Below are 27,382 nucleotides of genomic sequence, written 5' to 3'. Positions count from 1 at the left end.
AATAAGCTTATATTCAAACACCAAAAAAAAAAAAGGCTATATAATAATTATAATTCGTTGGGCCTTTGATCTGAAACGTGAATATCAGAAGGTGTTCATCTTCTCTAACAGAGAGAAAGAGAGAAAAAATCGCATGTAAAAAGTCTTAATTGAATACCACATGACTTATTTATTCCAAAATAGGTTTTTAAAATCTCAATTGCATACATCCCAAAATAGTCTTCATGGAATATAGATGATTATATACAAGCGATAGTCTAAACTAAATGGAAGGGATTTCTCACACACACAACTAAGATGCCATGAGGTTTCAAATCTCTTGTCTGCAAATCAAGTCTGTTTTTCATTCGGCTAAAAAACGTTTAATAATAGCCTTTTTAACGTCTCTAAAGTTAACAAAATTATCAAATTGCATTTTTTTTATTTTCAAAGTTTAACATAGGTGCTTACAAATAGCCCATATCGTAAGCTTCCGTCCAAAAATATGTTAAATTTTGACGTGGCACACAGATGGTACTCGCATATCCAATAAAATCAAAACATGTACTAAAAGACAAAACTATAAGTCATATTTTTAGAATTTTTTTTATTTAATTCACATATATGAGTTTCACTTAATGTGTCACATCAACAATCTAACAGATTTTTGAACACAAACTTATAGCATGGACTATTTGTGAGCACCATTAATCTTCAGATCACGAATTACAAAAAAAAAAGAAAAAGACGTAACATGGTAGTTTCGTTAACTTCAAAAACATTTTATGATAAAAAGCCCTTAATAATAATTTTCGTTCTGATATGCATGTTCAAAATGCTTCTTTCATATTTTGTATTCTGTTTTATTTTTATTTGTATAGAATTTTTGTGAGACATAAATTTGTGCTTTCGGATATTAAAATTGATTTGAACTTGCCAAAATTGAAAATTATAGGATCGGATTCGGAATTTTCAATCCAACTTACACTCCTAAACCAGTTGAGCTATTCTAAACCAAGATATTAAGCTGGGTTAATTAATGAAAAAGTTGGGTATAAATAGAGGCCACCGATGTATTTTCAGAGATTCAATGACCGAAATTAAAGAAAGAGAGTGGCAGTTGAAGTGGACTGTGTAAGAAAGAAGCTCAATTTCTCAAACAATGCGAAGGTAAATCAACTACCATTTTCTCGCTCCGATTCAGAACTTTCCCGATAACAAAATACAAGTAGTCATAATTTTCTCTGATTGATTTGATGCAGACCGGGGCTTTATAATCGGCAGCATGCGAAGCAAGCAGGAGCGGTGAAGGGCATGGTTGGGAGGCTATTGATCGCTGTTGTGGTTGTCATCTGCACCATTTCGTTCCTGGTTTTGTGGACGAGCAATGGCGGTGGTCCATCCGGCTTTCGCTCTGAGGTTAGTCTGAAGCTGGGTTTAGAATCATTCTGTTCAATTTTAGTTAGTATAGATTGGTGCATTAGTTCAGTGTTCGCTTTCTATTTGTTTGCCCGAATTAGTGATAACGATGAAAAGGTGCTTTGTCTTGAATCATGATTTACTTCAACTATGCTAATTACTAGATAAATGCTACTGATTCTTGGATACATTGGAATTAGGAATTTTATCTCAATAAATCAGTATCTTCGGAGAGGTTAGTGGTTATGTATATCAGGTTGAAGCAGTGATTTAGTGCTAATTAAGATTTTAGGATGCAGTCAAATGACCCCTGGAAATTAAATTCCTTTGCTTTTCTGTTGCCGCCTATTGACTGAACATTATCTTTGATATGAATGAGATTGCTGAAAATTCAAAATTTGTAATGTCAAGGTAATGGTATTGATAATAACCGAAAATTGATATTTTGTCTATGATCAGTGAAGAAGATATGATGACTGGTTATTGGGAAAAAAAAAATTGGTGTAAAACATAAAGCAATCAAGCATAAAGTACTCATACCATATCCAATATTACATTTTTTAAAAAGAAAAAAAAAAGACATTCGAAATTACCCTTCTGAGATGCTTTTGATGATAATAAATCAACATCTCAACGTCACTAGGAGTTTCCTGTGGTGTATTTTGTAATGGCCCAGTTAAAATAAGGTTGTAAGAAGGAAGCTAAGGTGGAGTTTAATGTTTTTGTACAATAATCTCTTGCTAAAAAAAAATGTAAAAGCGGAACTGCTTGTTATGTATTTGTTGAAACTTTGACTCTGAATTTTCTTACCATGTATATGCAGTTGAACTTGGATAAACTTTGGAGAGGTGCTGATTCTGGTGGTTGGAGACCATCATCAGCTCCACGATCTAATTGGCCTCGTATGTGTTTCCTTTTTTCTCAATGAATTGTGCTTTGGTTTTTGTAAAATTCATTTTAAAGTTGTTCTGGGGCTTCTACTTTGTCTTTGTGGCAGCTCCACCAAGGGAGACTAACGGCTACCTACGAGTGCGCTGTAATGGTGGTCTCAATCAACAACGTACCGCGGTCCGTAACTTTCTCTTTTTCTGTATGATCTGTAATTGCATATTTTCACCCATGTTCTTACGAGGGAAATATTTACCTTCTGTCACTCTCTTGGATGTTTTAGATATGTAATGCTGTTCTTGCATCAAGAATCATGAATGCTACACTTGTGCTGCCTGAATTGGATGCAAACTCTTTTTGGCATGATGGCAGGTATCTATTTTCAATGGTTGTCTGACCCTTATTTCACATATATACATTTTTTTCACCTATTCAAATTTCAATTTTTATATAGAATTATTAACTTTTATTTTCTGATTGAGGCTATTCAACCAAGAGAGACGAGGTAGGGTAGATAGAATTGTGACAAACATGTAGCTACATGATAGATGTGTCACACAGAAGAATTGGAAGATGTTTTCAGATAGAACTTGTTGCTGTAAGACATTACTTCTCTTCTTCTTTCATCACAGGTACTTAAAACCTACATAATAAGAGATTTCATTGGCATGGCCTTAAATTTTCAAGTTTATTCATTAGCTGATCTAGGACGACTCTTCTCTTGGGTACTTGATTAAGGGTTTCAATTGTTACAGACCAATCTTGAGTTTCTCTATTTAACAATTTTCTGATTTTGTTGACACATGTGGATCCTCCAATTGAGGATTCTCTGAGTCTGCAATTTTTATACTTACAGGTTTAGTTAAGAATTAGGATAAGTAAGTTTAAGGAAGGTCAACTTTGTTGCTTTGGATATCTTTTTCTCATTGATAGGAAAGTAATATGTTAATAAAAACAACTGCGAGGAAAGTTACAGCTTTAAGATAACTGCATGAATGCATTTTTCTGTAGATCTTTTTGCATATTTTCATAGGAATATCTCCCTCCATATTTTAATTAATCTTATATTTGCTTCGGAAAATAAAGGAATTTGTTTTGTGGAACTTTGAGTAATGTGTCCACTGCTCTCATTGATTAGTTGAATGCTTGTTTCTGTAAACTCTATAAAATATTAAATGCTTTTAACTGCAGCATGTTATCTTTAACATGTGCAGTGGTTTCCACGGTATCTATGATGTTGAGCATTTTATCATGTCATTGAGGTATGATGTAAAAATTGTAGAAAAAATACCAGAAATTCGCAAAAATGGGAAGGCAAAGAAGATAAAAGCTGTACAGGTAAAGCATACGTATTTGTTTTGATCACATTCAGAAATAAAATTTGAGTTGTTCAATAGGTTTGAAATGTTTACTCCTTCCTCTAAACCTTGTCTCAGCTTCGTCCCCCTAGAGATGCTCCTATCAGTTGGTATACTACGGATGCTCTTGCAAAAATGAAGGAGCATGGTGCTATTTATCTTACTCCCTTTTCACATCGTTTGGCAGAAGAAATTGACAACCCTGAGTATCAACGGTTGAGGTGCAGAGTGAACTATCATGCTCTGAGATTTAAGACAAATATAATCAAGCTAAGTCAGTCAATAGTTGATAAGCTTCGCTCACAAGGTCACTTCATGTCCATACATCTTCGTTTTGAAATGGATATGCTGGCATTTGCTGGGTAAGTTCTTATCTAATTATCTTTTTTAAATTCACGTTTGCATCTGCCTGGTGGTGGAGGGTCAGATGTAGAACAAATGGTTGACATTGTTGCATATGGGGAAATATCTGCTTAAAAGACAAGAATGTGATAGGAGTGAAAAATCCAACCAAGCCTCACACAGAGTCACATGTAGAAAGACACTTGTGTATACTTTGGGTTAAATTAAATCAAAGATTTGATGTGGAACAAGGAGAGAAATAAGGTAACTAATGCTGTAGTTTCAAGCATAACTAATGCCGTGAGTGACGTAGGATGTAGATCAGTGTGATACTAATTGATGTAGAACAAGGAGAGAAATAAGGTAAAATAAAAACTCGGATAGTAATTTAGCACAACAGCTTGAACTTAATTTGTTAACTTTAGTATCAATTGGCCAAAACTAAGATTCCCAGCACAAGTGTGGCCTGTCTATATAGTCTCACTAATATGAGTTAATTTCTTGGTGAAATCCTTATATAAAATGAGGAATGACTGGACTGTTCTCCTTTATATCATGTCAAGAATTCTCCTATTTCATAGCCACTAGCTATGTAAAGGGTACAATCTGTTTGTTTCATGACTGGAATAGTTCATGATTAAGATTTTGAAAAGTAATGTTATCTGAGGACTTCTTAAAATCTGGTATGATTATTCTGCAGCTGTTTTGATATTTTCAACCCCAAAGAGCAAGAGATTTTGAAGAAGTATCGGAAAGAAAATTTTGCACCAAAGAAGCTTGTGTATGAGGAAAGAAGAGCCATTGGAAAATGCCCATTAATTCCAGAAGAGGTAACATTATCTGTCTTGTTAGTGTTTTTTTATTTGTCGTTGGAAAGTGTTGTTTTATACTGCCGGTGAATGGTGACATTACCCTGGATGGCTGTTACCTTGCATCAGTATCTTGTTATGTTTTGCTTACCAAGTGATAACACTCATTTCCTATATAAAACACTAACAAAGTTATGTCCCTCTTTCTATGCAGGTTGGTCTTATTTTACGTGCAATGGGGTTTAGCAATTCTACCAAGATATACCTAGCTGCTGGTGAACTATTTGGTGGAGAGAGATTCATGAAACCGTTCCGGGCTTTGTTCCCTCACCTTGAGAACCACAGTTCTGTAGATCCCACAGACGAGCTAGCAGAAAATACCCAGGGATTGTTAGGGTCTGCGGTGGACTACATGGTTTGCCTCCTCTCTGATATTTTTATGCCTACATATGATGGCCCTAGCAACTTTGCCAACAATCTCCTTGGACACCGCCTATATTATGGCTTCCGGACCACAATTAGACCCGATAGGAAAGCTCTTGCTCCAATCTTCGTGGATCTAGAGAAGGGATGGACAACGGGTTTTGAAGAAGCTGTTAGGCAAGCCATGCTCAATACTAACCTTGGCGGGCCCCACAAGCGGATTCCGCCTGATTCTTTCTATACAAATTCTTGGCCCGAATGTTTCTGCCAAACATCTCCAAAGAATCCAGCACATAAATGTCCACCAGATAATGTTTTGGAAATTCTTAATAGCCAGTTGGGTGAAGCCACTGATGACCTGGAATCCGTGCCCCAATCAAATTCAACAATATATATGGCAGAAAGATGAGAAAGTAGTCTCAGGATTTATAGTGGGTGATTGTTCCACGCCAATACTGATGAATCCCTGTCTGTGTAATTGACAAGGTATGGCTTTCCATAATAATACTCTGCCTTCAGGTAATCATTATATCTGTACTTCTGTTGTGTTTAAATTTTTATTTTTTAAAAAAAATAAAGAAATTTCCTTGCTTGTCCTCTTTCACAAACAATCCCATATTGTTTTATTCATAATTTGGATATTTATGGATATTTCGTGTTCCTCTTGATCATACAAGTTGATGGTTTTTCAGTGACCCTGTTCTTGTGGTGATTTGAGACAGGATCCATGTTGGTTATTGGAGGCAGGTTCATGTTATCTTGGGGTTCACGCTATGGTGATTCAGTATATCGAAAAAGAAGTTGACACTGCTGGAGGACGCATGAGCCAAGCCATGTTGATAGTTGCAGATTTGTCACGCTGTGATCTAAAAATTTACTTCTGATTAGTGATATTGTATTATATTTGATTGACTTCCTTGTATGTTTCTGCCATGTCACATGTGTGACTAATCATATAAGATTTTCAGTCTTACCTTATAAAAATGCTACATTAAAAGTTAAATTACTAGGTAAGCTCATTCCGGTTTTGATCCATTTTGAAAAGCTCTAGCTTTGACTTTTGAGTGAACTCGTAAATGAACTGTTGTTTTGTTACATACTGATGTGCGATTCGAATCAAGGATTGGGAAAAAATAAAAATAGATTAGCAGACCTAGCCTCCAGTTTACCCTGTGTCTTCTGCAATATCAACATATATTTTGCTTCATTTTATTCTTCCCCAGAAGATCATTCTTGTTATTGAAAACATATGTTTGCTATTGTTGCTGCCTGTTTGCTTCGCTGTGGTTTGTGTTCCTTTGGGCGTACTTTTGGCGCTTTGTTGCTAACTCTTGTCTGGCCTCTCTTTTGGGTGGTTGTTGCTTTTAGGCCAGCTGGTCTTGTCAGTGGTTCTAATGCTGCCTGTTTTAGTTTTGTTGCTTTTCTTCGTGGATTTTATTTCTGCTTCTTATCGTTCAGCTCCCTTGTCCTGAGCCTATTCTCTTCTCTTCGTTTTGTTTTGGTCGGGGCCTAGGTGTTGGTGTATTATTATTGCCTTTTCTCAATATTTCGACATAATCCAAAACATAAGCTTTGTAAAACCTCAGTAAATAAATACTTATTTTTTTAGTGTTCCGGGTATTCACGTATTAAAATATGAGTAAACGAAATTCATGTCATGCACATAGGATATCCGAAAAATTACTCCAGAATACCCTTCCCCGGTTCAAATTCAATTCCTCGTAACAGGAGGAAAGATGGTACATTAATACTTAAATAGGCTCGTCTGCAAATACATTTGAAAATTGCCCAGCGTTAAAGCTGTGCTGTCTATTTCTGTAAGAACGTAAAGTATTTAGTAATGAACTAGCATGATCTTCGTTTTCTTCTATTTTCCTTTCTCTAATGAGATTCAGACAAGGCATCTCATGTTTTTATCAAATTCGTCTACTAGTTATTCTTATTCCCTTGTCCTCCCCAATATTCTTTTGTTCTACCCATTATCGATATAGCCACATCAGAATCAAAGTCCTACTAGCTTGACTACCAGTCGAGTCCAAGCCTAAAAATTCAATAGGTTGAAGGATTTATAGCCATATGAACAAATAAACAATGTGCAAAGTACAAACAGGGCCAAACTAAAACGAATTATATAAAATAATTAAATAACTGCAATCCATTTGTCAAACCAACGAATCAACATGTATGACTAGTGTTCCGAAACAATAACCCTCAGTAAACAAATTCACCATTCCAGAATTGGTGGGAAAGCGAAATAAATAAAAGATGAAGTCTATTCTATCAAAGATATCAATTCAAGGCATTAGTAGTTGTTACTCTAAGAGCATATACATCCGGTCATTTACAAACATGGACATTCGAATCACGAAATGGAGAAAAAAGGAAAAGGAATGACAGTGTAAGGTAAATTAGCCTGGGGATTGTACACGCAACTTGTTGGCAACGTACAGCAGATGTCTGATGTTTGTTGGAGGATAGTTCTGCAGTAGTTTGAGATTAGAGGTAAAATCACCTGCTAGTAAGCGCCTCCGAATGAGAATCAACATTGCACAGCATACTCGAAGAAGGGTTTCCTACAATTGTTAGTCAGCTACGTCGTTAGCCTAAATACAAACAAACAGAAGACAAAGCCAAAAGCAAACCCGAAAGTGCAGAGCACTACTTTTCTGGACACAACAAAGGCTTACTTAGTCCTCAGAACCTCAAACCATAGGCAAAAAATTCTATCTGATTAGTTTTAATATCTGAACTGAGTTGCATATTACCGACAATCTAAAGGGTGGTGTAACACACCCTGAAAGCAAAAGTAAAGTCAAGTCAGAAAGCGTATAACACTACCTGAGGACCTTCCGGGTCACTTAAAAGTGTGTCCCAAATGTGAAGGCTGTCTGCGAAATTGAATTCCTGGGTTAAGAGAAGGGTGATCCACCTAAATGCATAAAATTGGGGATTGACCTGACATTTTAAAGTAGAACCCAGTCAGACATTTATACCAAGTATTTTTGTGACCTAAATAGTATTTTAAAAAGAATTAGCAAATCATGAATGCTAAGCTAACGAGAACTGCATGTAGAGATGTAAAATATACAGTGGTTAGCACAGGCAGGTTCCTGTTGTGCCCCTGCCTGCCTCAATTGGGCTTGTGTTGTACTAGGCCACATGTCCAATGAGTTTTCTGTTTATTTATTTTTAAGGTCAGATTGAGTTAAAATTGGGGCACATCAGAAAATTTGGTCATTACAGTTTGCAAAAGCCAAACTTGAAGTCTAGTCTAGTGTGAATTTTTAAAGATCTAGTGAGTGTGCTACAGTGCTCCTCACATAATGCTCTATCTCTCTTGTCATAATGTTACTTTTATCTTCATTTGATTTATGATCTACACTTCTTTTGTCTGAATTTATAGTTAACATTGTTATCATTATTCGGACAAAATTTGTTTCAGAATATGTTTAACCAGGTTCTTTTTACTCACCATCATCAAAACTCAGTTCAATATTATTTTACAGTTATTTTACTCAACCATCAGGTTGTAATATAAAAAAAGATATATGTTAAAAATGTCTTACTTTGGTTGTGATCTCAAGATGACGCCATAGCTCTTCATCATGTTCCTTCAAAAGCTGTGACAATTTTGTTATAGTGGAACGAATTCCCACAACACTATTATCAAGTTGCTGACAGAAATGATCCCGGAAGCCACTCAATAATTCAACAAAACAAAAGAATGTGTCTGCTTCAGCAGAGGCCTACAAAACTTGACATTAGGAAACAATGAGCAAAATTAACCAATAACAATAAATAAAATGGCAGTGAAGAAGTGTTATGCACAAAAAGCATAATGACTAAACTGATTTATATCACTGTGTCCATTACTGTTATCCCTTTTCAAGAATTAACACAATTTCTTGTTCAAAGCCAACATCTAAATCAATCACTAAACATTTTATTTTGTTATAGATAAAACATAGGCAATGCTGAATAGTTTTCGTAACAAATTTCTCTCAATTCTTTTTTCAGGTGACTTAAATTGTACCACTTGTGAGTTGTGGTCAAGATTTGCCCCATCTTTTTCTGCATGTTATGATTAACACCCCCTATTGGTCATAATTAAGCCTACACATCCTAAGAAGCATGATCATATGGTGATATTGACCAGAAGAACATGCAATTCAAATAAAGTTAAGGACAATCAGAAAGTCAACACCAGCTCCCTACTACAGCAGAGCACCTAAATTTTGAACCTCACATTCAGATAACATATAAGAACATCTTATGGTCCGAATACAAACATCAAAATCTGAAGACAGCTTCTAGATTAAATTTTTATAGAAAAAGTTGAAATAGAATACAAAAAATATATGGCATTCTTACCGCATCTTCCTCATTTGGATCAGTTTTGAATACATAGAACAGTGGTGCCAAAAGTTCGTTCATCCCTTGAACATATCTTATACCGGGATTTAGCTTGGCAAATACAATCAGGATGTTCTTCAAAGCGTCCTGAAATTGTTATATACATTTAAGTCAGCCAAATTTCTAGTATTTGGCAAATCTTACAGATTGCTTGTACCGTAGTTTGAACCAAGGATCAAGCGCAAACCTGATTGGATTTAGCATCTGAAGAGTCCCCAGAGAAAAAGTGCAAGTCTGGATGAGTACGCTTTACATCTCGGTCAATCTGCTCTATGATCTCTGTGTCCTACATGATCAAAAGTTTGAGTTAGATATTTCATAAGAAGGTTTTGCGCCAGAAACTGCTACCACCATTCTATAATGGTACAACAGGACAAGGAACTAATATTTTCAAAGGGGAGAATTCTTCTTTCTAAGAGTGAAGATGTTGTATTGCATCACAACTGTGTCTTGTGTTTATCTGGCTGAAGGAGGGTTCCAGAGCCAAAAAGTAAATAAAAAATCACAGTACATCGGAACTAATTAGGTAAGGCATGACTTTTAAGGATGCATTGCGAAATATGATCTTTGATAAATTCCAATGGTAAAAGAAGAGTTGGTGTTGAAGAGCAACGTAGTTTGAAACAGGATTTATTTAGTTTATGGGGGTCCACTTTTTATTTTATTTTTTTCTCTTTAAAAAAATCTTAGTTGAGTTAAGGAAGAATTTAACAAAGCATCAACTATGGGCCTTAAATAAGTTAAGCAAGTAATTTCACCCAGCAATTACCTGGAAGAACTGATTCCAGACGCTGGACTGCCCAAGACTCAATGGATGCTCGCCATGAGTTATTTCTGATCTTGATAGCAACCCTTTGCTTTGACCTTTTGATTCATCAGTGTCACAATTTGTACAGTTATCCATCTTCCTTGTGATTTCTGACTGACTAGCCAAAGGAAACATTCAGAAACTCATACTTTAACAGAAGTTAAGAAATGCAAAAATGCACGAATCACATAAGCATATTGTGCCAACCTTTCATTTTTCACTTTATCTTAACTTTTCATTTAAACCCTACGAAGCTGGCTAAAGCTGTCGACCAACATGCAATATGAAACACTACAAGGAGAAGTGAAGATAACTGCATCGCTAAACTGGATGAAAAGGCTGGAACATCTACTGAAAAATTTTGTGGGTTACCCTCCGCTCAATTTTCAGGAATAAAAATTAATGAGCTATTCTTTCCTATACAAAATGTCTGCTAACACTCTTTGCACTATCAGCATTACCAGCCGATCATTCAATGGCATCAATTTATTTGCTCTTCAAAATCTCCATAGATTTGAACAATTGTGACTAAAACTTGTAGCAAATTTTGAGAACAGTGTTAGCCCATTAAAGAAAATAGTTAGCAGAAGTCCTTCAAATCAAAACAAACTGTGCTGTTCTTATACCCTGTATAATTAGTCTAGTTTTTTCAGTTTCATCTTCAAATCCCAAACATGAACATAAAAATGGAAAGAGAAAACAGTAAACATGACTTACAGGATTCATCAAAAGCTCATCTTTAAAATGCTTGTACTGTGACCTCTTTTTAGCTAACTCAGATGACCAAAGCCCCCGATCTGGTGGTAGATATCCAAGTAAAAGCTGCAAGCAATAATTATCAACGCTTAAAATTAAACCAAGTCCCTCGAATGCAACAAGAAAACTCAAAATTGCACACTTTATTCACACTGTCAAGCTCTATTGGCTAGTCTAGTAACTTTTGAGGTCCTCAAATTATCATTCTATCCATAATAAGCTAAAACTATTACCGCATTTTCTCTAGAAACAAACACAACATTAACACAAAATGAAATCAAATACAAAAACGAATCATAATCACCTTCCACACAGTAGAACGTATGCCGGCACCATCTGGTATGCCCTGGGACGCAATTCTCCGCAATTCGCGCAAATTAATCGTCTTTCTTGATAGCTACAAACAACAAATTAAAAAAATTAAAAAAAAAACCAGCATTCAACATCTCTACATGCAGAGAGAGAGAGAGAGAGAGAAAGAAAAGCTAACCTCGACCAAGAGCTGAGCCTGTCTGGAGATGTCTTCGGGGGAAGGAGTGGTGTTGTTCTTGTCTTCGTGATCGGGGAGTGAATCTGTGGATTGGGGCTGCGGAGGAGGCTTGTCTTCCCTGGTGGGTTTGGGAGGGGGCACAGGGATTGGTGGGTCAACCATGGACGGTGGCTCGTAGTCAGAGGTAGAAGAAGAACTGGTGATTGTGGTGGTGGCGGTGGGCTTGGAGGTGTAGGGTTGAACGCGATCGTCGTCGAGAGAAGGAGAAGGCGTGGAAGACCAGAGCGAGCTGTTGAGCCATTCTGGCACTCGTTTCTTCACCATTTGAGGTGAGTGAAACATGAAATTCTAGAAATCGATTGAATCTCTGGGGTTTCTGTGTGTTTCTTAGCTGACGCAGTTTCTTCCTCTTCTTCTTCTTCTTTCTTAATTTCTCGCCACGAGTCTCCGAGGAAGACAGGCTCGACAGAGACGGTGAGAGAGAGATAGAGAGATATTGATTGAGCTGAGGTGTGTGCTTTGACTTCTTGACAGACCAATCGTAAGATGCCGCGTTGCTGCCGCTAGTTTTCATTACATGTTTTGTTCAGTTGAGTGTTTTTTTTTAAATTTTTTATCCTTAATTATAAACTTAATTAAACTAAGAGTATGATTGCAATTTTCTTAAATACATGTGTGACGTGTCTAAGTTAAAATTAGCAAAACTATACGGACCAAAAGTATAATTCATGTTAACTACTTGATGTGATTAACACACTTAAGAATGTTGTTGAAGAATTTTATTTCTAATGTGATGATTAAACTCTAATTATAGATCACCATTTGGTTTAATGACATTAATCTCCACTCCGTTTGTTGAATGCCTGCATTTTTAAAATATATAAAAAAAACTATTCATCTAGTTTGGCTTAACCAAGTTGGCTAGAGCGATTGTGCTCCCCACTTTGCACTTGAGTTCGAATCCCCTCCATATAGTTTAGATTAAATTAAAGTAGAATATCATTTGTATATATAAAAAAAAAAAAAAACTCTAAATATTAGATTGGTAAGAACATGTTTGATAACATTATTGGGCTGGTTCTTTATTTCAATTTTTTTTTTTTTTATAAAAGATGGGAGAGGAAGGTTTTCTACACACTGAGACCACATGCTCAGCAAGTCAAAGATATTTTCTCTTGGCTAGGCCCTGTTATCTCTTTTTCAAATTTCAATTAAGAATACAAAAGGAAAATGAGAGTTTTGTTTTGTTGATGCAGAGAATAGAAATTATTACAAAGCAAAGCCTCTAGAAGACGGAGGCCAAAGATGTCAAAATAGAAAGGAGAGTTGATGATAAATGCAGGGGACCCAGATTCTTTCCTGAACTTACCTAAGCTTCTAACTTGACCATTGATAAACATCGAGCAATCACTATATAACTAGGCACGGTACGTAAATTTCAAATGAGGCAATCAAAATGCGAGTGAAAAAGAAAATTCTATGAGTTATAAGTGCAGAAACAAAATGTAATTAGATGAATTAGAACAAGCTGCTAGCAGAGCCCATTAAACATGTGCACAATCCAAAGCGCTGATGAGATGTCCGAAGAGTAACGATGTCGCGTAATGGTTTCATCCTCTAAATTGAAATTGTTTATTTCAGTCGGTCTACGAAAATCCATGTAATATATGGAATTGGGTTGGCACTGAGGAAAGTTTGAAGCTAAAACCGAGATACTACAATCTTCACTCAGGAACATAACCTCATCTCCAATACTTTTCATTTCAACTTGCTGCACGGATCCACCCGTCTCATTGAACACCAACTTGTAAACCATGAATCTCTCACCACGATCACCATGATCATCTTTCGGCAATCTTCGAACGTGCAACAAGTCTCCCTTGGTTGATTCCACGAGATAAGCTTCATCAGCCGAACCTGAGAATGAACGTTCTCTCTGGTTAAAATACTTTGTTTTCATTGACCACCTATTGATATCAAGGGAAAGAATTGTTCCGCACTCTAAAACTGCCAAGACTTGACTTTTATGAAATATAGCATCCATAACACCCGGGTACTCTCTGGATAATTGAATCCAATATTTTCTTCCTCCTTTGGTGAAAGCCAACTCAGAAAGATGTCTGTGAAGTGCTACAACCATGTAACTGTCTGGATTCAATGTGGGATCCTCAGATAAGATAATCTTCGGGAAGCCCTTCCGTACAATCTCCTTAGAGTACTTTCGGAGCGCATCCAAACATTGACTCACACCCGTGTGGCGGTAACAGAAATCCAAGCGAGCGAAACGAGAAATTATACAATGATACCGTATCACCACGTCAGCCTGTGATACTTCCATTTAAAATATGCCACGTATTATTATTATTATTAAATAATTAAATCTTTTTTATACAGCTGGACTTTCAATATGTTTTTATCTTTAAAATAAAATTGAGAAAATAAGAATATCCAAAAGACAGAAGAACCACTACCCTGGCTCCCTTGACTGACGCGCCCTCCCTATCATTTTCTTCCTCCGTCCATATCTCTATTCCATAAACAACGACCATATCTCTATTTCATTGGATCGACGTGCAGAGAGCATCATAACGCCTCTTTTTTTGGGCTGATTTTTCTCCACAATATTACCAAAGGGATTACGATTCTCCTTCTCCTCCTCCTCCATCACTCACTTCCTGATACATATTAAGACAAAAAAACACGAACCCAGTTTACAGTTTACTTTTTTTTCTTGAGCTATGCTTGAAAATGAAAACCCAAGTTGAAGATTTAGATTTTTTTCGAACTGGGTTTAAGTGGTGGATACTCCTGACATACTTAGAATATATGATATTGGTTTTGTTTTCTGCTCCCATGGTTTAAGAGATCTTGCAGATTTTTATGGAGAGAGAGAGGGAGGGGCGGCAAGCAGTGGGAGTAGGGAAATTGGGTTGGGTTGGGGTGGGAGGGAGGTGGTTACGGCGTCTTTTGTTTTTTGTCTTTCTAAAATTTTATTCTAAATGTAAATAATGAATTTTAAATACAGCTTGTAAAAGAAATAAAATTTATTTAAAAATAATTGACACTATTTTGAATGGAAGTATTATCAGTTGACGTGATGATACGGTACTATTCTATAATTTCTCGTGTCTTTTTTCCTAATTTGTTGGCATGTGATTCTTGATTTAACAGGCCCATACGTGGTTAACTCATGTTAGAGAAAAGAAAAAGAAAATCAGAACATAGAAAGACCGACTCGTCTTCTTTGATTCATGGAGTCTGTTTCTGTTTTTAGGTTTTTGAAATCTTCCTCAAACATTTTTCTTATTCTATATGTTTGCCCTCCATATTTTGACTTGTAAAAGGCCAAAAAAAAAAACATTCCCATTGCAATACAAACGTTTGATATTAATCACACCAAAACAAAATAATCCAAGTAGTAATGGGAAGCTTTGTTCTGCTTCCTCTTTCAATCCAAAAATATTTAACTTTTTACTATAATTGTTATTTTCCTTGGGCGCACATTGTAGTATTGGCAAGGGTCCCCTTGGGTGCACTCAATACCATGAATGCCCCAATAATTGGAATATAATTTCCCTTTATGATGTATTTAACATTTGTTGACCTATTGCCGGGTATAGCTCAGTTGGTTGAGCTCTTCCACCACATCCACATATGTCATGTAGGTAGATGTTCAAAAACCCAAGACACCCAATTAATATTTGTGTGTAAAACCCCATCCGCAATCACTTGTACTCAAAAAGAAAAAAAAAGCGAAAGAAATAGCAAACATTAGGATGATTACAAAAGAAAGTATAATTAATTTTAAGGTAAATGTTATGACATTCCGCCTCCCAAAAGTAAAAGATTGATCTAGCGAATGTTTCTTGTGATAAATTTCGTTGGTCATGCATAAGTAGAGTAAGGAAACTATGGGCAGCGGACTGACCTCAGCCAATTCAATGGCAATTTTTGTTTTCCACCTTTGCTCGAATTGGGGCAGATTAAATTTCACTCCATTTCTTTCAATTTAGCTAACACATCTTAACTGGAGATTTAAACAAAAGTAGAAAATATTCATTCCTCTTTTCATCAATAACACTTTTCAATTGAATAAAAGAGATGAAAACACTTATCGATCGAATAATAACAAAAGAAAATGATGTTAGTTAATGTTTGGTTTAGTGGCACACAATTTCAACTTTATTCATGAAAGAGATTGGTTAAAATCAAACAAAATGAAGGCGTTAACATTGATACTAGTTACACCTGCTAAAAATAATGTCATCACAGAAACCAATAACATCAAAACGATATCATCATAATATAATACATAATTAGGATCAATTCTTGTTCATATATAGCCTGTAGACAATTCTACATACCAGTACGGCTTTATTCGATCACTATATAAATAGGCACAGTACGTATATTTCAAATGAGGCAATCAAAATGCGAGGAAAAAGAAAATTCTGTAAGTGCAGAAACAAAATGTAATTAGATGAACCAGAACAAGCTGCTAGCAGAGCCCATTAAACATGTCCACAATCCAAAGCGCTGGTGAGATGTCCGAAGAGTAACGATATCGTGTAATGGTTTCATCCTCTAAATTGAAATTGCTTATTTCAGTCGGCCAACGAAAATCCATGTAATATATGGAATTGGGTTGGCACTGAGGGAAGTTTGAAGCCAAAACCGAGATACTACCATTTTCACTCAGGAACATAACCTCATCTCCAATACTTTTCATTTCAACTTGCTGCACGGATCCACCCGTCTCATTGAACACCAACTTGTAAACCATGAATCTCTCACCACGATCACCACAATCATCTTTCGGCAATCTTCGAACGTGCAACAAGTCTCCCTTGGTTGATTGCACGAGATAAGCTTCATCAGCCGAACTTTCGAACGGAAGTTCTCCCAGGTTAAAATACTTTGTTTTCATTGACCACCTATTGATATCAAGGGAAATAATGTTTCCGCGCTCTAAAACTGCAAAGACTAGACTTTTATGAAATATAACATCCATAATACACTGGCACTGTGTGCAAAATTGAGTCCAATATTTTCTTCCTCCTTTGTTGAAAGCCAACCTAGATTGATCTCTGTAAAGTGCTACAACCATGTAACTGTCTGGATTCAATGTGGGATCCTCAGATAAGATAACCTTCGGGATGCCCTTCGGTTTAATCCCCTTAAAGTACTTTCGGAGCACATCCAAACATTGACTCTCAGACGTGTGGCGGCGGTAACAGAAATCTAAGTGAGGGAGACGAATGGGTGCCGCTGCTTTTCTGAAAGGGTTCACCAGAGTTATAGTCCATAGTTCTTGTTTGCGCAGTTCTAGTTGTTGGTTCCAAAAAAATTTCGATTTGGGGACTATCATTTGTTTTTCCAATACATCCATTGTGGCTAACCAACCATGGCCATGGCACATACTAATCATATTACAGGGTACCGATAACTCAATGTCGGAGGTTTCTCCTCCAGGAAAGCTGTACAGTTTTAGCTTTCCTTTGGATCCTGTTGCGGTTGGAACCAGGAGCATAGGAAGAAGCTCACGCTGCCAACGCTGCCTTACGCGATTGTATTCTTTTGCAGCAACACGCCATTGCTTGCAAACGGCAGCAACCCGAATATGGTCAGTGCGTTCCCGCAAGTTATCCAGAATTAAAAAAAGAATGGGAAGACTTGCCCATTGATCTGACACTCGAGTGTCATTCTTATTATTCCTTGGTCTTGTGATGAGAGCGTATGAATATTGAACCCAAAACGCGTATAAATATTGAACCCAAAACCAACCTGTCCAAGACATGGCTGGCTAGCAATCAAACCTGGACTTCTTCAGCGCTAGTGAGGGTTTCTGCAAGTGTGTGTAATTGTGAGAGTAGGAATTGTATAGAATTTGATAATGGGTACACGCCTTTATATACAGCACAAGCCCTTACCTTGGGCTAGAAGGAATAGGATTCCTATGTGATCCTTGATTTAACAGGCCCATGTGGTTAGCTCATGTTAGAGATAAGAAAAAAAATCAGAACATAGAAAGACCGACTCGTCTTCTTCGATTCATGGAGTCTGTTTCTGTTTTTAGGTTTTTGAAATCCTCCTCAAACATTTTTCTTATTCTATATGTTTGCCCTCCATATTTTGACTTGTAAAAGGCCCAAAAAAAAAAAAAAAAAAAACATTCCCATTGCAATACAAACGTTTGATATTAATCACACCAAAACAAAATAATCCAAGTAGTAATGGGAAGCTTTGTTCTGTTCCGCTTTCAATCCAAAAATATTTAACTTTTTACTATAATTGTTATTTTCCTTGGGTGCACATTGTAGTGTTGGCAAGGGTCCCCTTCGGTGCACTCAATACCATGAATGCCCCACTAATTGGAATATAATTTCCCTTTATGATGTATTTAACATTTGTTGACCTATTGTCAGGTATAGCTCAGTTGGTTGAGCTCTTCCACCACCTCCACTTATGTCCTGTGGGTAGATGTTCAAAAACCCGAGACACCCAGTTAATATTTGTGTGTAAAATCCCATCCGCAATCGCTTGTACTCAAAAAGAAAAAAAAGCAAAAGAAATAGCAAACATAAGCGTGATTACAAAAGAAAGTATAATTAATTTTAAGGTAAATGCTATGACATTCCGCCTCCCGAAAATAAAAGATTGATCTAGCGAATGTTTCTTGTGATAAATTTCGCTGGTCATGCATAAGTAGAGTGGGGAAACTATGGGCAGCAGACTGACCTCAGCCACTTCAATAGCAATTTTTGTTTTCCACCTTTGCTCGAATTGGGGCAGATTAATACATAAGGATCAAATTCTTGTTCATATATGGCCTCTAGAAAATTCTACATACTAGTACGGCTTTAATCAGATTCATATGCACAAAGATAGACAGCATTTCTCTCATAGTAATCATCGCAATCTGTACAACAATCAGAAAAAGAACCCTCACACCTGAAATTAGTAATATGAGAAGCAAGAGTATATATTTCATCGTCGCCCCCGTCAAAACCTCTACAATCACTGAAATTCAAAACCACAAGCTCCTTGCAGCCCTGTAGTAACATGACAATATTATCCCGTCCGATGTCTGCCCGCCTCAAGCTCAAGTGCTTGAAATCAGGCACCAACTTGACAATTGCCAGTGCCTCAGCATTGCCAATATAGGCATTAGCCACATGTAAACGCCAAAACTTCTTGCAGTGAATGCTGATCTCTGAAAGGGTTTTCTTCAGATCAAGACTGCTCCCCACGGACAACTCCTCCAAATGTTTCCATTTTGCAATTAGTTGAGGAATTATTCTTGGTCTCTGGTGCACTAAATATATGGGCAAAGACAGAGCCGTCAGGCGAGGGCACCTGCAAACAATAGTTTAACCCTGCCATTTTAGGGTGACTGAACTGATATTATATATATGGATAAAGAAGATGAATGAATTCTTACATCAGAAGAAACTCTTAAGAGTCAAAATACATAAAAGCTAAAACCCAAAAACATGCACTAATGAAACACATTGAAAAACTTTTGAGAAAGCTTACACATCTGCAACATATTTCAATGCTTCGAAGGTACAGCAGCCAGGTAGCCTGAGAAAAGTAGCATGCCCTCTGCTACGATTGACGACAAACTTTATAAATACAGTGATAGAGAAACGACGCTCATCAATTTCATATTTACATCGAAATCTATTCATAAAGGTTCCAAAAATATTGGTTTGAATTTCATCCTCTGAACTCCAAAGATCATGAGTTGGAAGGTCAAAACCATCAGGGCCAGTTTCATGTTCAGGAAAAATGAGACATTGCCAGCATGAAGGATTGAGGGATGCTGTGTACCATGACTCTTGCATACAAAGAGAACATCCAAGAGTAGTGACTCCATCCCCACTCTTCCAAAAACATTCACCAAACAGTCCACGTTTAAATCCTCCCATCTTCGTTGATCCTCCATCTACAAGATATCAAATTATCAATATACAGAACCAAGTGAAAAGAAACAAAAAAACCGAAACCATTGCTAATATGGAAAACAAAAAGGGTGGGGCAGGGACAAGCGTATTGAACCAAAAATGGTAAATGTATCACCTTAAATGCAAGATAACTGGAGAAAGGCAATGCTAAGTTAAAGCAAAGTAGTTCCTATATTATAGATTCAGGAAGACAAGCCATGTTTAACAAAAGCAAAACGAAACGCAAAAACAAGCAGGATTACAAAAGAAAGTATACACAATTTTAATTATTTTTAAGTTATTATATATAGGGACCAACTACTAAGGTAAATGCTATGGCCTTCCACCTTGCGAAAGCAAGATTTTTTATTTATTTTTTTCCTTTGCTCAGGATTGGGGCATATTGAATTTCCAAACTACATTCAACAAAATTTTACTCCATTTCTTTCAATTTAACTGTTGTTTTCTCCATCTAAACTCCTACTTCATCAATATGAAATGCAACTGGGAAAAACATTTCATCTGAGAAGAAAAGACTAAGGTGCAAAGACCTCAGAACAGTGAAATGCAACAGAAACGGAACGATTCAGACAAAGAAAGCATTTTTAAACGATAATATCAGTAACGAGAGATTAAACTTACGTGGGTTGGGTCCTGCTTGCTCCAACAGAGTCGGAGAACTAAACCAAATTTAGTTTTAGAAGAAAGAAGAAAGAGTTGACCGCAGAAGATTGTTGAAGTGGAAGATTAAACGAGAATGGGTGGAGAGGAGTTGTGGGCTATAACCCACTTTTAAATTTGTTTGCTATGGGACGACCCGGGCTATATAGCCCAAGCTAGCCGAACATATGGGTATCTGACGCAGCATGACAAACTAAGTGTCCATTTGGCATCAGTTGCTTATTTGGAATGATAAGTGATTTTTTCAAAAAATTTGGAAGCCCAATCCGTTTGGTAAATTATGAGAAAATCACTTATTGTTAAAAATTGATGCGAGAAAAAGTTATAAGGGAAAGCAACTAATGAGGTATTTTCATTTTTTGATTATGCAGGAATAAGTTTTGAAGAGGCGTCGAGTTTAATGATTATGCAGGAATCAGTACAAACAACATTTTTAACAAAAAGTTTACCAAACACCAAATTGCTTTCTGTCACAGTTGATTTCTCTCATAGCAAATCTGACAGTGATTATTTTCACAACACAGCAATGCCAAACTAGCCCTAAGAGCACTTCTACCCATTTGCCAGAGTAAAGAGCAAGGGGAGGTAAGGGCAGATACTATTCACTTGAATAGTGGTAGCCCTTGCAAAAAGTAAGGTGTGTTTCCACCCATTGTCATGGCAAAGGGCAAATACTATTCACTTTTTGTTTTTGTTTTTACCTAAACAATTAATTCGGAGAATATTTTCGGATAAGATTTGGGTTCCTAGGTATTTATAGATAAAAATTCTAGAATTTTTTGGTAATTTTTTAAAATCTTTTTAGGCTAAAAGAAGGGCAGCCGTTGGATTTGAGGGAAAAAATGATCGGAGAGACCAGAACATGCCATGTGGTGTGTTAACATTAGTGGATGTCAGGTCTGAGGCCAGCTGCCTTTAGGCTCCAACTCATGCTGATTTCGCCTGCAGTCTGGCCCTGTCTCGTGGGACCCACGGCTTGCCCGGTGTCACGGGACGAGCGTGCGACGCGGCGCGGCGGAAGCAAATCACAGATTTCGCTCGCACAAACGCTCCCGTGCGGCCCAGGATCCCTTCGAATCCCAGTCAGCCTTCTCCCCACTTCATGACTCTCACAACTCCGCGAGAGGTTCACCATCATGTGTCGTCTCCCATAGGCGCCAAGCCCCATAGCTAGACAACGAGTCACACTTCCTTGTGACAACACAATCACCCCGCATCCGGCAACGAACCCTCGACGCCCATACATCAAGCGTTGCATAAGACACGTCAACTGCATCGACCACGTCGCATGCCAAACTCGTGGCTCGCTCATGTCCAAGTCGAGACATGGCGATCCAACACACCATCGGTTTACCCACACTTCTGTCGGTCATCCGTTAGCAACCACGATAGCCCACATCCTCAAGCTATCCACGCAAGCTGTCACGCTCGCATGTCGCCCAAGCCTTGGCGACATATGTATTCCGAATGTCCCACATAACCATCTATGCTTTGCATGGGGTCGCAACCCATGCGTACCGGCATCCGAATATCTTCCTTCCATCTTGGACAAGGCCGAACCCAAGCCAAGTCCATCGAGTCTCGTCAAATGTCTCGCTAGCCGACGGCATAGCGAATGCCATACGTTGACCTCACTCTTTCCAACGATGCGCAATACGAACGGCCCCGCGTGTTCGTACTGTCCTCGGGAAGTCCTTTCCCTCGGAGACATAGATTATCCTTCAACAATCTCATGCCCGCCCTTATGACTACCTCCAATGTCATAAGGATGCTCGCTTAGTGCCACAAGGGTGTAAGCACCAGGGGTGGTGGAGAGCATGACACCATGTCACCCCCTATATAGCATTTTATGCATTTAGCCTTCTGCCAGGAGGGAACATCACCTATGCACGAGGAGTCATAATTGGGCATAACTTCTTCGTACGAACTCCGAATGGCGAACCGTCAGTTGCATAGCGTGTATCTCGTCATTACGAACATCTTTCGTGTTCTGAGTTTCTTCAGGTTCCTCCCGTAACCTTCCGAAATACCCAAAATACCCCTCACACGCACAACCCGGCCAACACCAACCATTCTAGCTCTTAAGTCCTTGCCCCTTCCACACTTGGACTACCTCATAAGCGCATGGATGTCCCAACGGAGTCACGAAAGCACACGCTCAAGTGCGATCCGTGACATTCTCCCCCACTGATAGTGTCGACGCCCTCGTCGACGTGCCCACTGCACTGCCGCATAACAACACCATATAGGAATATCCTCTTCTCTTCGCTCCATGGACCACAATGCACCACTGTGTTCACCCTTTTGAACTTCTCTTTCAAAGTCCTACGTCTTTCCCTCTTTGGGCCGAGACCTCCGTCTCTTGTCGCACTCGACCACTGAACAACCACATAGCTCGCTGGTCAAGTACATCCATATTTTCCCCATTCAAAGAGATGCACCCCACCTGGGTGTGACTCGTAAGCCAACCGTGTGTCCTCCACGGCACCTCCATTTGTTTGTGCTCCTGTACTGCCACTTCCTGGCATTCGAGGTTCTCCCCCTACTTGTCTCGTTGGCACACCCCCACCTCGAGGTGCCACCACAGCAAAGCCCCGCAACACTTAGGCCCTCTGCCATCGAGTGCGGACATACCCCATGTCCTCGGAACCCATGCCTTTAGTGAGACTTCCGGATCCACCTCTCTGGAACACTCTCTTCCAAATCTCAGTTAGCAACCATATGTCGAACCTTGTGCCCCACCCATCTGTTCTCAACAATTGTAGGAACAACCACTTAAGTGACTCCTTCATTAAAGCCTAGTCCGTCAGCGACTTACTCCCTCAATAGAGCCTAGTCCGTCAGCGACATACTCCTTTCGAAGACTGCACCATTTCGGTCTTGAGCTCCTACCAGTTTTCCCCCCGAACAAGGTCCCGCACCTCCTTGTCCAACAATCGTCACCAACTCCCTTGCGCATACGCGCTGCCATACCTCAATGGCGTTCGTGGGTCTCCCCCACTTATCTCGTCAACGCACCCTCACGTCAACGTGCCTCCGAAGCTTAGCTCCATAACACTTAGGCATTCACAATTCACCATGGTAAGACATCCTCCCTACTACGAGTAGAACCACCTAACCAACGCCCACACTTGGACTTGGCAGAACCTACTTCCGCAGCATCCACAAGGGAACAAGTAAGACATCCTCCCCAAAGCTACTCCAACTCTTTGCATGCCCATAAGTGCGGACATCCTACGTCCTTAGCCACCATCCTCACAAGAAAACTCTGGGATCCACCTTTGGAACACACCAGCATTCCGAATATTAGTTAGCAACCTTGTGTCGAACATTATGCGTAACCCACACGTCCTCCACAATTGTAAGAGCAACCACTTAAGTGACTCCTTCATTAAAGCCTAGCCCGTCAGCGACTCACTCCCTCAATGGAGCCCAGTCCGTCAGCGACTTACTCCCTTCGAAGACTGCACCATTTCGGTCTTCAGCTCCCACAACTCTTCCCTGAACAAAGGTCTTGCACCTTCCATCCAACACACGTCACCAACTCGGTTTACCACAACCTTCAATGGTATGCTATGGTTCGAGTATAAGCCAATCTTTGACACTCTCACCAAACTCGCGCTCCCATCCTCCCCACATCCTGAACTGAACAAGAAACATCACTTCGTCACAAGCCAGAACCCCTGCCTACCCGACTTCCGGGCGCTTGGTGCACGGATTAGAAAACTAGGCAACCGAGCAGCAAAACCAACCATCATCCCCCATCTTAGAGTCATCCTGCTTGATGTCTTCTCACAACTTCGAGACAAACTTTTGGATACCTTCACCCTTCCATAGGATCCAGCACCAGGACGGGTTTCCAACAACCGTCACACAACCTGATTCCAACAATCATCCACAGTGACGTTGGGGTCTTCTTCCAACTTCGCAAGTCCACTACCCATCACAGGCAATGACATGCTACCTTGCTATCAAAGTTCCTCCATCACCAATCTCTTCTAGGTACGAGTCCCTCACACAGAAACCACCTTTAGAATCAATCGGCTCTGATACCACTTGTCACGGGATCAGAGCTTCACTGTTTGTACCCAAGGTGCGAATCGTTTGAGCAGAAGCCACCATCTAAATCGATCGGCTCTGATACCACTTGTCACGGGACGAGCGTGCGACGCGGCGCGGCGGAAGCAAATCACAGATTTCGCTCGCACAAACGCTCCCGTGCGGCCCAGGATCCCTTCGAATCCCAGTCAGCCTTCTCCCCACTTCATGACTCTCACAACTCCGCGAGAGGTTCACCATCATGTGTCGTCTCCCATAGGCGCCAAGCCCCATAGCTAGACAACGAGTCACACTTCCTTGTGACAACACAATCACCCCGCATCCGGCAACGAACCCTCGACGCCCATACATCAAGCGTTGCATAAGACACGTCAACTGCATCGACCACGTCGCATGCCAAACTCGTGGCTCGCTCATGTCCAAGTCGAGACATGGCGATCCAACACACCATCGGTTTACCCACACTTCTGTCGGTCATCCGTTAGCAACCACGATAGCCCACATCCTCAAGCTATCCACGCAAGCTGTCACGCTCGCATGTCGCCCAAGCCTTGGCGACATATGTATTCCGAATGTCCCACATAACCATCTATGCTTTGCATGGGGTCGCAACCCATGCGTACCGGCATCCGAATATCTTCCTTCCATCTTGGACAAGGCCGAACCCAAGCCAAGTCCATCGAGTCTCGTCAAATGTCTCGCTAGCCGACGGCATAGCGAATGCCATACGTTGACCTCACTCTTTCCAACGATGCGCAATACGAACGGCCCCGCGTGTTCGTACTGTCCTCGGGAAGTCCTTTCCCTCGGAGACATAGATTATCCTTCAACAATCTCATGCCCGCCCTTATGACTACCTCCAATGTCATAAGGATGCTCGCTTAGTGCCACAAGGGTGTAAGCACCAGGGGTGGTGGAGAGCATGACACCATGTCACCCCCTATATAGCATTTTATGCATTTAGCCTTCTGCCAGGAGGGAACATCACCTATGCACGAGGAGTCATAATTGGGCATAACTTCTTCGTACGAACTCCGAATGGCGAACCGTCAGTTGCATAGCGTGTATCTCGTCATTACGAACATCTTTCGTGTTCTGAGTTTCTTCAGGTTCCTCCCGTAACCTTCCGAAATACCCAAAATACCCCTCACACGCACAACCCGGCCAACACCAACCATTCTAGCTCTTAAGTCCTTGCCCCTTCCACACTTGGACTACCTCATAAGCGCATGGATGTCCCAACGGAGTCACGAAAGCACACGCTCAAGTGCGATCCGTGACACCGGGCAAGCTTGGCCCGCTGGAAGCTCACGCCTGGGCTTGGGCCTTATCCTGCCAGGTCTGGGGGCAACGAGTGGAGTTACTCTAAGAGTCATTTTATAGTAAGGATTTTATTTATGAATCTTAGGTGAGGTACTATCGCTTAACTGTTGAATTAGACTAATCAATATGATCCAAAGGCTAACCAATTTGACCCAACGGTTAAGAGATAGGGCCTCACTTAAGGGCCATAGATAAGGCCCTCACTATAGAATTCTTAGACAAAATAATGGAAAGCTATAGCTTAAAACAAACAACTCTAAGAAAGAAGGAACCTCAAGTTTATTGTTAATTTAAATATCCTAGAAATCTTAGGAATCGAAAAGGAAATAAAATAGGAAAATTAACAAAGTTTCCAAAATATAAAACATAAAAAACACTTTTCGGCTGCTAAACGATCTCGAATGCCCGATAAATCCCATACGTTATGGCAATGCAATGAGTTTTGCTCGTGAAATCATTCCCTTAGAAACGAGGGGTTATGGGCTCGAATTTGAGTTCGGGGCCTAAACCTGCAGTTTACTGGGTTTGCTTTTGCATGAGCGTGTCTCCAACTCCTCTTCAATTGCCTTCACCATCTATTCTACATCAGTATCCACTCATGAGTTCTATAGTGAGGGCATTATCTAAGGCACTTAGATTATGACCTATCTTTTAATGGTTAGATCAAATTGGTTAGCCGTTTGATTAAACTAACTTATCTATTAACTGTTTGATCAAATTGATTAGTTTGATTCAACAATTAAGAGATAAGACCTCATCTAAATGTTTTCGATAAGGCCTCACTATAGAATGACTCAGAGGCCTCAAGCTCTTCACCCGGCAATGGCTACCCTCCTCTCCCCTCCCTGTGGCCTCATCTTCATGGTCCACAGCTACGGCAACGACATCAATTGGACCTTCCAAGCCACCCCAATTTACCTCGCCCAACAGGGTTTCGCCTGATTCGCTCTCGACCTCGAAGGCCACGGTCAATCCCATGGCCTCAAGGCCTTTGTCCCCGACGTCCATCTCGTGGTCCAATACTGCCTTGCTTTCTTCAACCTGGTCAAGCAGCAAGAACCCTAATTTCTAAATGTCCCTTGTTTTCTCTACGGCGAGTCCATGGGCGACGCCATTTGCCTTCTGATCCACTTCGCGGAGCCGAAAGCTTTTCAAGGTGCGATTTTGGTGGCACCCATGTGTAAAATTTCTGATAAGGTGAAACCCAGTTGGCCAATTTTTTAAATTCTAACGTTCATGGCCAGATTCTTTCCCAGCTTTGCCATTGTGCCCACTGCGGACCTCATATACAAGTCTGTGAAGGTGGGTATATCTTCAAGTCCTCCTTCTTCTCTACCTCCGCTCCTGCTCTTTCACTGGAAAAAGCTTGTGGATGCGGGATTGCAGAGAGAGGGTCTGGGGTGGGGAAGACGTTGATTGCTAGGGTTTTTTATTTTATTTTTTGTTTGTTTAAGTTGTCTAAGCAACAAGAGGGAGACATGAATCGAACAATGTTGGGGACAAGGTGAGAGAGTCAGTATCAGATCCGGTGGACTCCATTCTTTTTTGTCAGGGGAGGAAACCTTGTTTGATTGTCAACAGTTTTTCAGGCAAGAGTCGTCTTTTGAAACCTACCCTTTCGCTTTTTTAGTTTTTAAAGATTTAATTATTTTTAACGGAAAATTGGATGAAATTACATCGAAACTAAT

At 39.6% G+C, this 27,382-nt stretch overlaps 5 protein-coding genes and 1 pseudogene across 8 annotated transcripts; 2 read left to right on the top strand and 4 right to left on the bottom strand.

Moving 5' to 3' along the window:
• Positions 1–774: 774 nt before the first annotated feature.
• LOC110771029 (O-fucosyltransferase 1-like) lies at positions 775–6,381 on the top strand. Of its 4 annotated transcripts, none has more exons than XM_088247673.1 (10): positions 775–1,149; positions 1,242–1,398; positions 2,222–2,300; positions 2,396–2,466; positions 2,570–2,658; positions 3,501–3,624; positions 3,723–4,006; positions 4,687–4,816; positions 5,010–5,704; positions 5,937–6,381. In XM_088247673.1, exons 1-9 carry the CDS (start codon positions 1,142–1,144, stop codon positions 5,625–5,627), a joined length of 1,560 nt encoding a protein of 519 aa, XP_088103799.1. In that variant the 5' UTR covers positions 775–1,141; the 3' UTR covers positions 5,628–5,704; positions 5,937–6,381. The 4 variants fall into 4 exon arrangements, with proteins under 4 accessions (XP_088103799.1, XP_088103800.1, XP_088103801.1 ...); XM_088247674.1 differs by having other exon boundaries at positions 5,010–5,737; positions 5,941–6,381; XM_088247675.1 differs by having other exon boundaries at positions 5,010–5,737.
• Positions 6,382–7,331: 950 nt separating this feature from the next.
• On the bottom strand, positions 7,332–12,158 carry LOC110771036 (Ypt/Rab-GAP domain of gyp1p superfamily protein). Its single transcript, XM_021975277.2, has 9 exons — positions 11,686–12,158; positions 11,500–11,592; positions 11,157–11,261; positions 10,401–10,553; positions 9,819–9,917; positions 9,590–9,718; positions 8,785–8,964; positions 8,057–8,173; positions 7,332–7,791 (listed from the first exon to the last, which is right to left on the bottom strand). Exons 1-9 carry the CDS (start codon positions 12,025–12,027, stop codon positions 7,627–7,629), a joined length of 1,383 nt encoding a protein of 460 aa, XP_021830969.2. The 5' UTR covers positions 12,028–12,158; the 3' UTR covers positions 7,332–7,626.
• Positions 12,159–13,216: 1,058 nt separating this feature from the next.
• On the bottom strand, positions 13,217–14,023 carry LOC148297365 (putative F-box protein At3g25750). The gene has a single exon (XM_088246626.1). The coding sequence runs from the start codon at positions 14,021–14,023 to the stop codon at positions 13,217–13,219; it is 807 nt and encodes a 268-aa protein (XP_088102752.1).
• A 2,160-nt stretch (positions 14,024–16,183) lies between these two features.
• Positions 16,184–17,482, bottom strand: LOC110764496 (putative F-box protein At3g25750). Its single transcript, XM_088246625.1, has one exon. It carries the CDS (start codon positions 17,480–17,482, stop codon positions 16,184–16,186), a length of 1,299 nt encoding a protein of 432 aa, XP_088102751.1.
• An 857-nt stretch (positions 17,483–18,339) lies between these two features.
• Positions 18,340–26,014, bottom strand: LOC110764503 (F-box/LRR-repeat protein At3g48880-like). Its single transcript, XM_021967490.2, has 3 exons — positions 20,274–26,014; positions 19,222–19,633; positions 18,340–19,041 (listed from the first exon to the last, which is right to left on the bottom strand). Exons 2-3 carry the CDS (start codon positions 19,614–19,616, stop codon positions 18,546–18,548), a joined length of 891 nt encoding a protein of 296 aa, XP_021823182.2. The 5' UTR covers positions 19,617–19,633; positions 20,274–26,014; the 3' UTR covers positions 18,340–18,545.
• LOC110764494 (caffeoylshikimate esterase-like) lies at positions 20,654–27,307 on the top strand (annotated as a pseudogene).
• Positions 27,308–27,382: the final 75 nt, after the last annotated feature.

Source organism: Prunus avium, chromosome 1 (assembly GCF_965620075.1).
Source record: "Prunus avium chromosome 1, drPruAviu1.hap1.1, whole genome shotgun sequence".
NCBI lineage: Eukaryota > Viridiplantae > Streptophyta > Magnoliopsida > Rosales > Rosaceae > Prunus > Prunus avium.
Note: the sequence above shows the minus strand (reverse complement) of the source record. Positions and strands in the feature narration are given on the sequence as shown.

Bases quoted from the DNA above. Each gene is read 5' to 3' on its own strand.
- LOC110771029 (XM_088247673.1), top strand. The intron at 2,301-2,395 runs GTATGTGTTTCC...TCTTTGTGGCAG, and splicing joins TCCACGATCTAATTGGCCTC to CTCCACCAAGGGAGACTAAC. The intron at 3,625-3,722 runs GTAAAGCATACG...ACCTTGTCTCAG, and splicing joins AGAAGATAAAAGCTGTACAG to CTTCGTCCCCCTAGAGATGC.
- LOC148297365 (XM_088246626.1), bottom strand. From the start codon at position 14,023: ATGGAAGTATCACAGGCTGACGTGGTGATACGGTATCATTGTATAATT.
- LOC110764496 (XM_088246625.1), bottom strand. From the start codon at position 17,482: ATGTCTTGGACAGGTTGGTTTTGGGTTCAATATTTATACGCGTTTTGG.
- LOC110764503 (XM_021967490.2), bottom strand. From the start codon at position 19,616: ATGGGAGGATTTAAACGTGGACTGTTTGGTGAATGTTTTTGGAAGAGT. The intron at 19,042-19,221 runs GTAAGCTTTCTC...TATTGTTTGCAG, and splicing joins TTGAAATATGTTGCAGATGT to GTGCCCTCGCCTGACGGCTC.
- LOC110771036 (XM_021975277.2), bottom strand. From the start codon at position 12,027: ATGTTTCACTCACCTCAAATGGTGAAGAAACGAGTGCCAGAATGGCTC. The intron at 11,262-11,499 runs GTGATTATGATT...TATTGCTTGCAG, and splicing joins TACGTTCTACTGTGTGGAAG to CTTTTACTTGGATATCTACC. The intron at 9,719-9,818 runs GTTTGCGCTTGA...TAACAATTTCAG, and splicing joins CAGATGCTAAATCCAATCAG to GACGCTTTGAAGAACATCCT.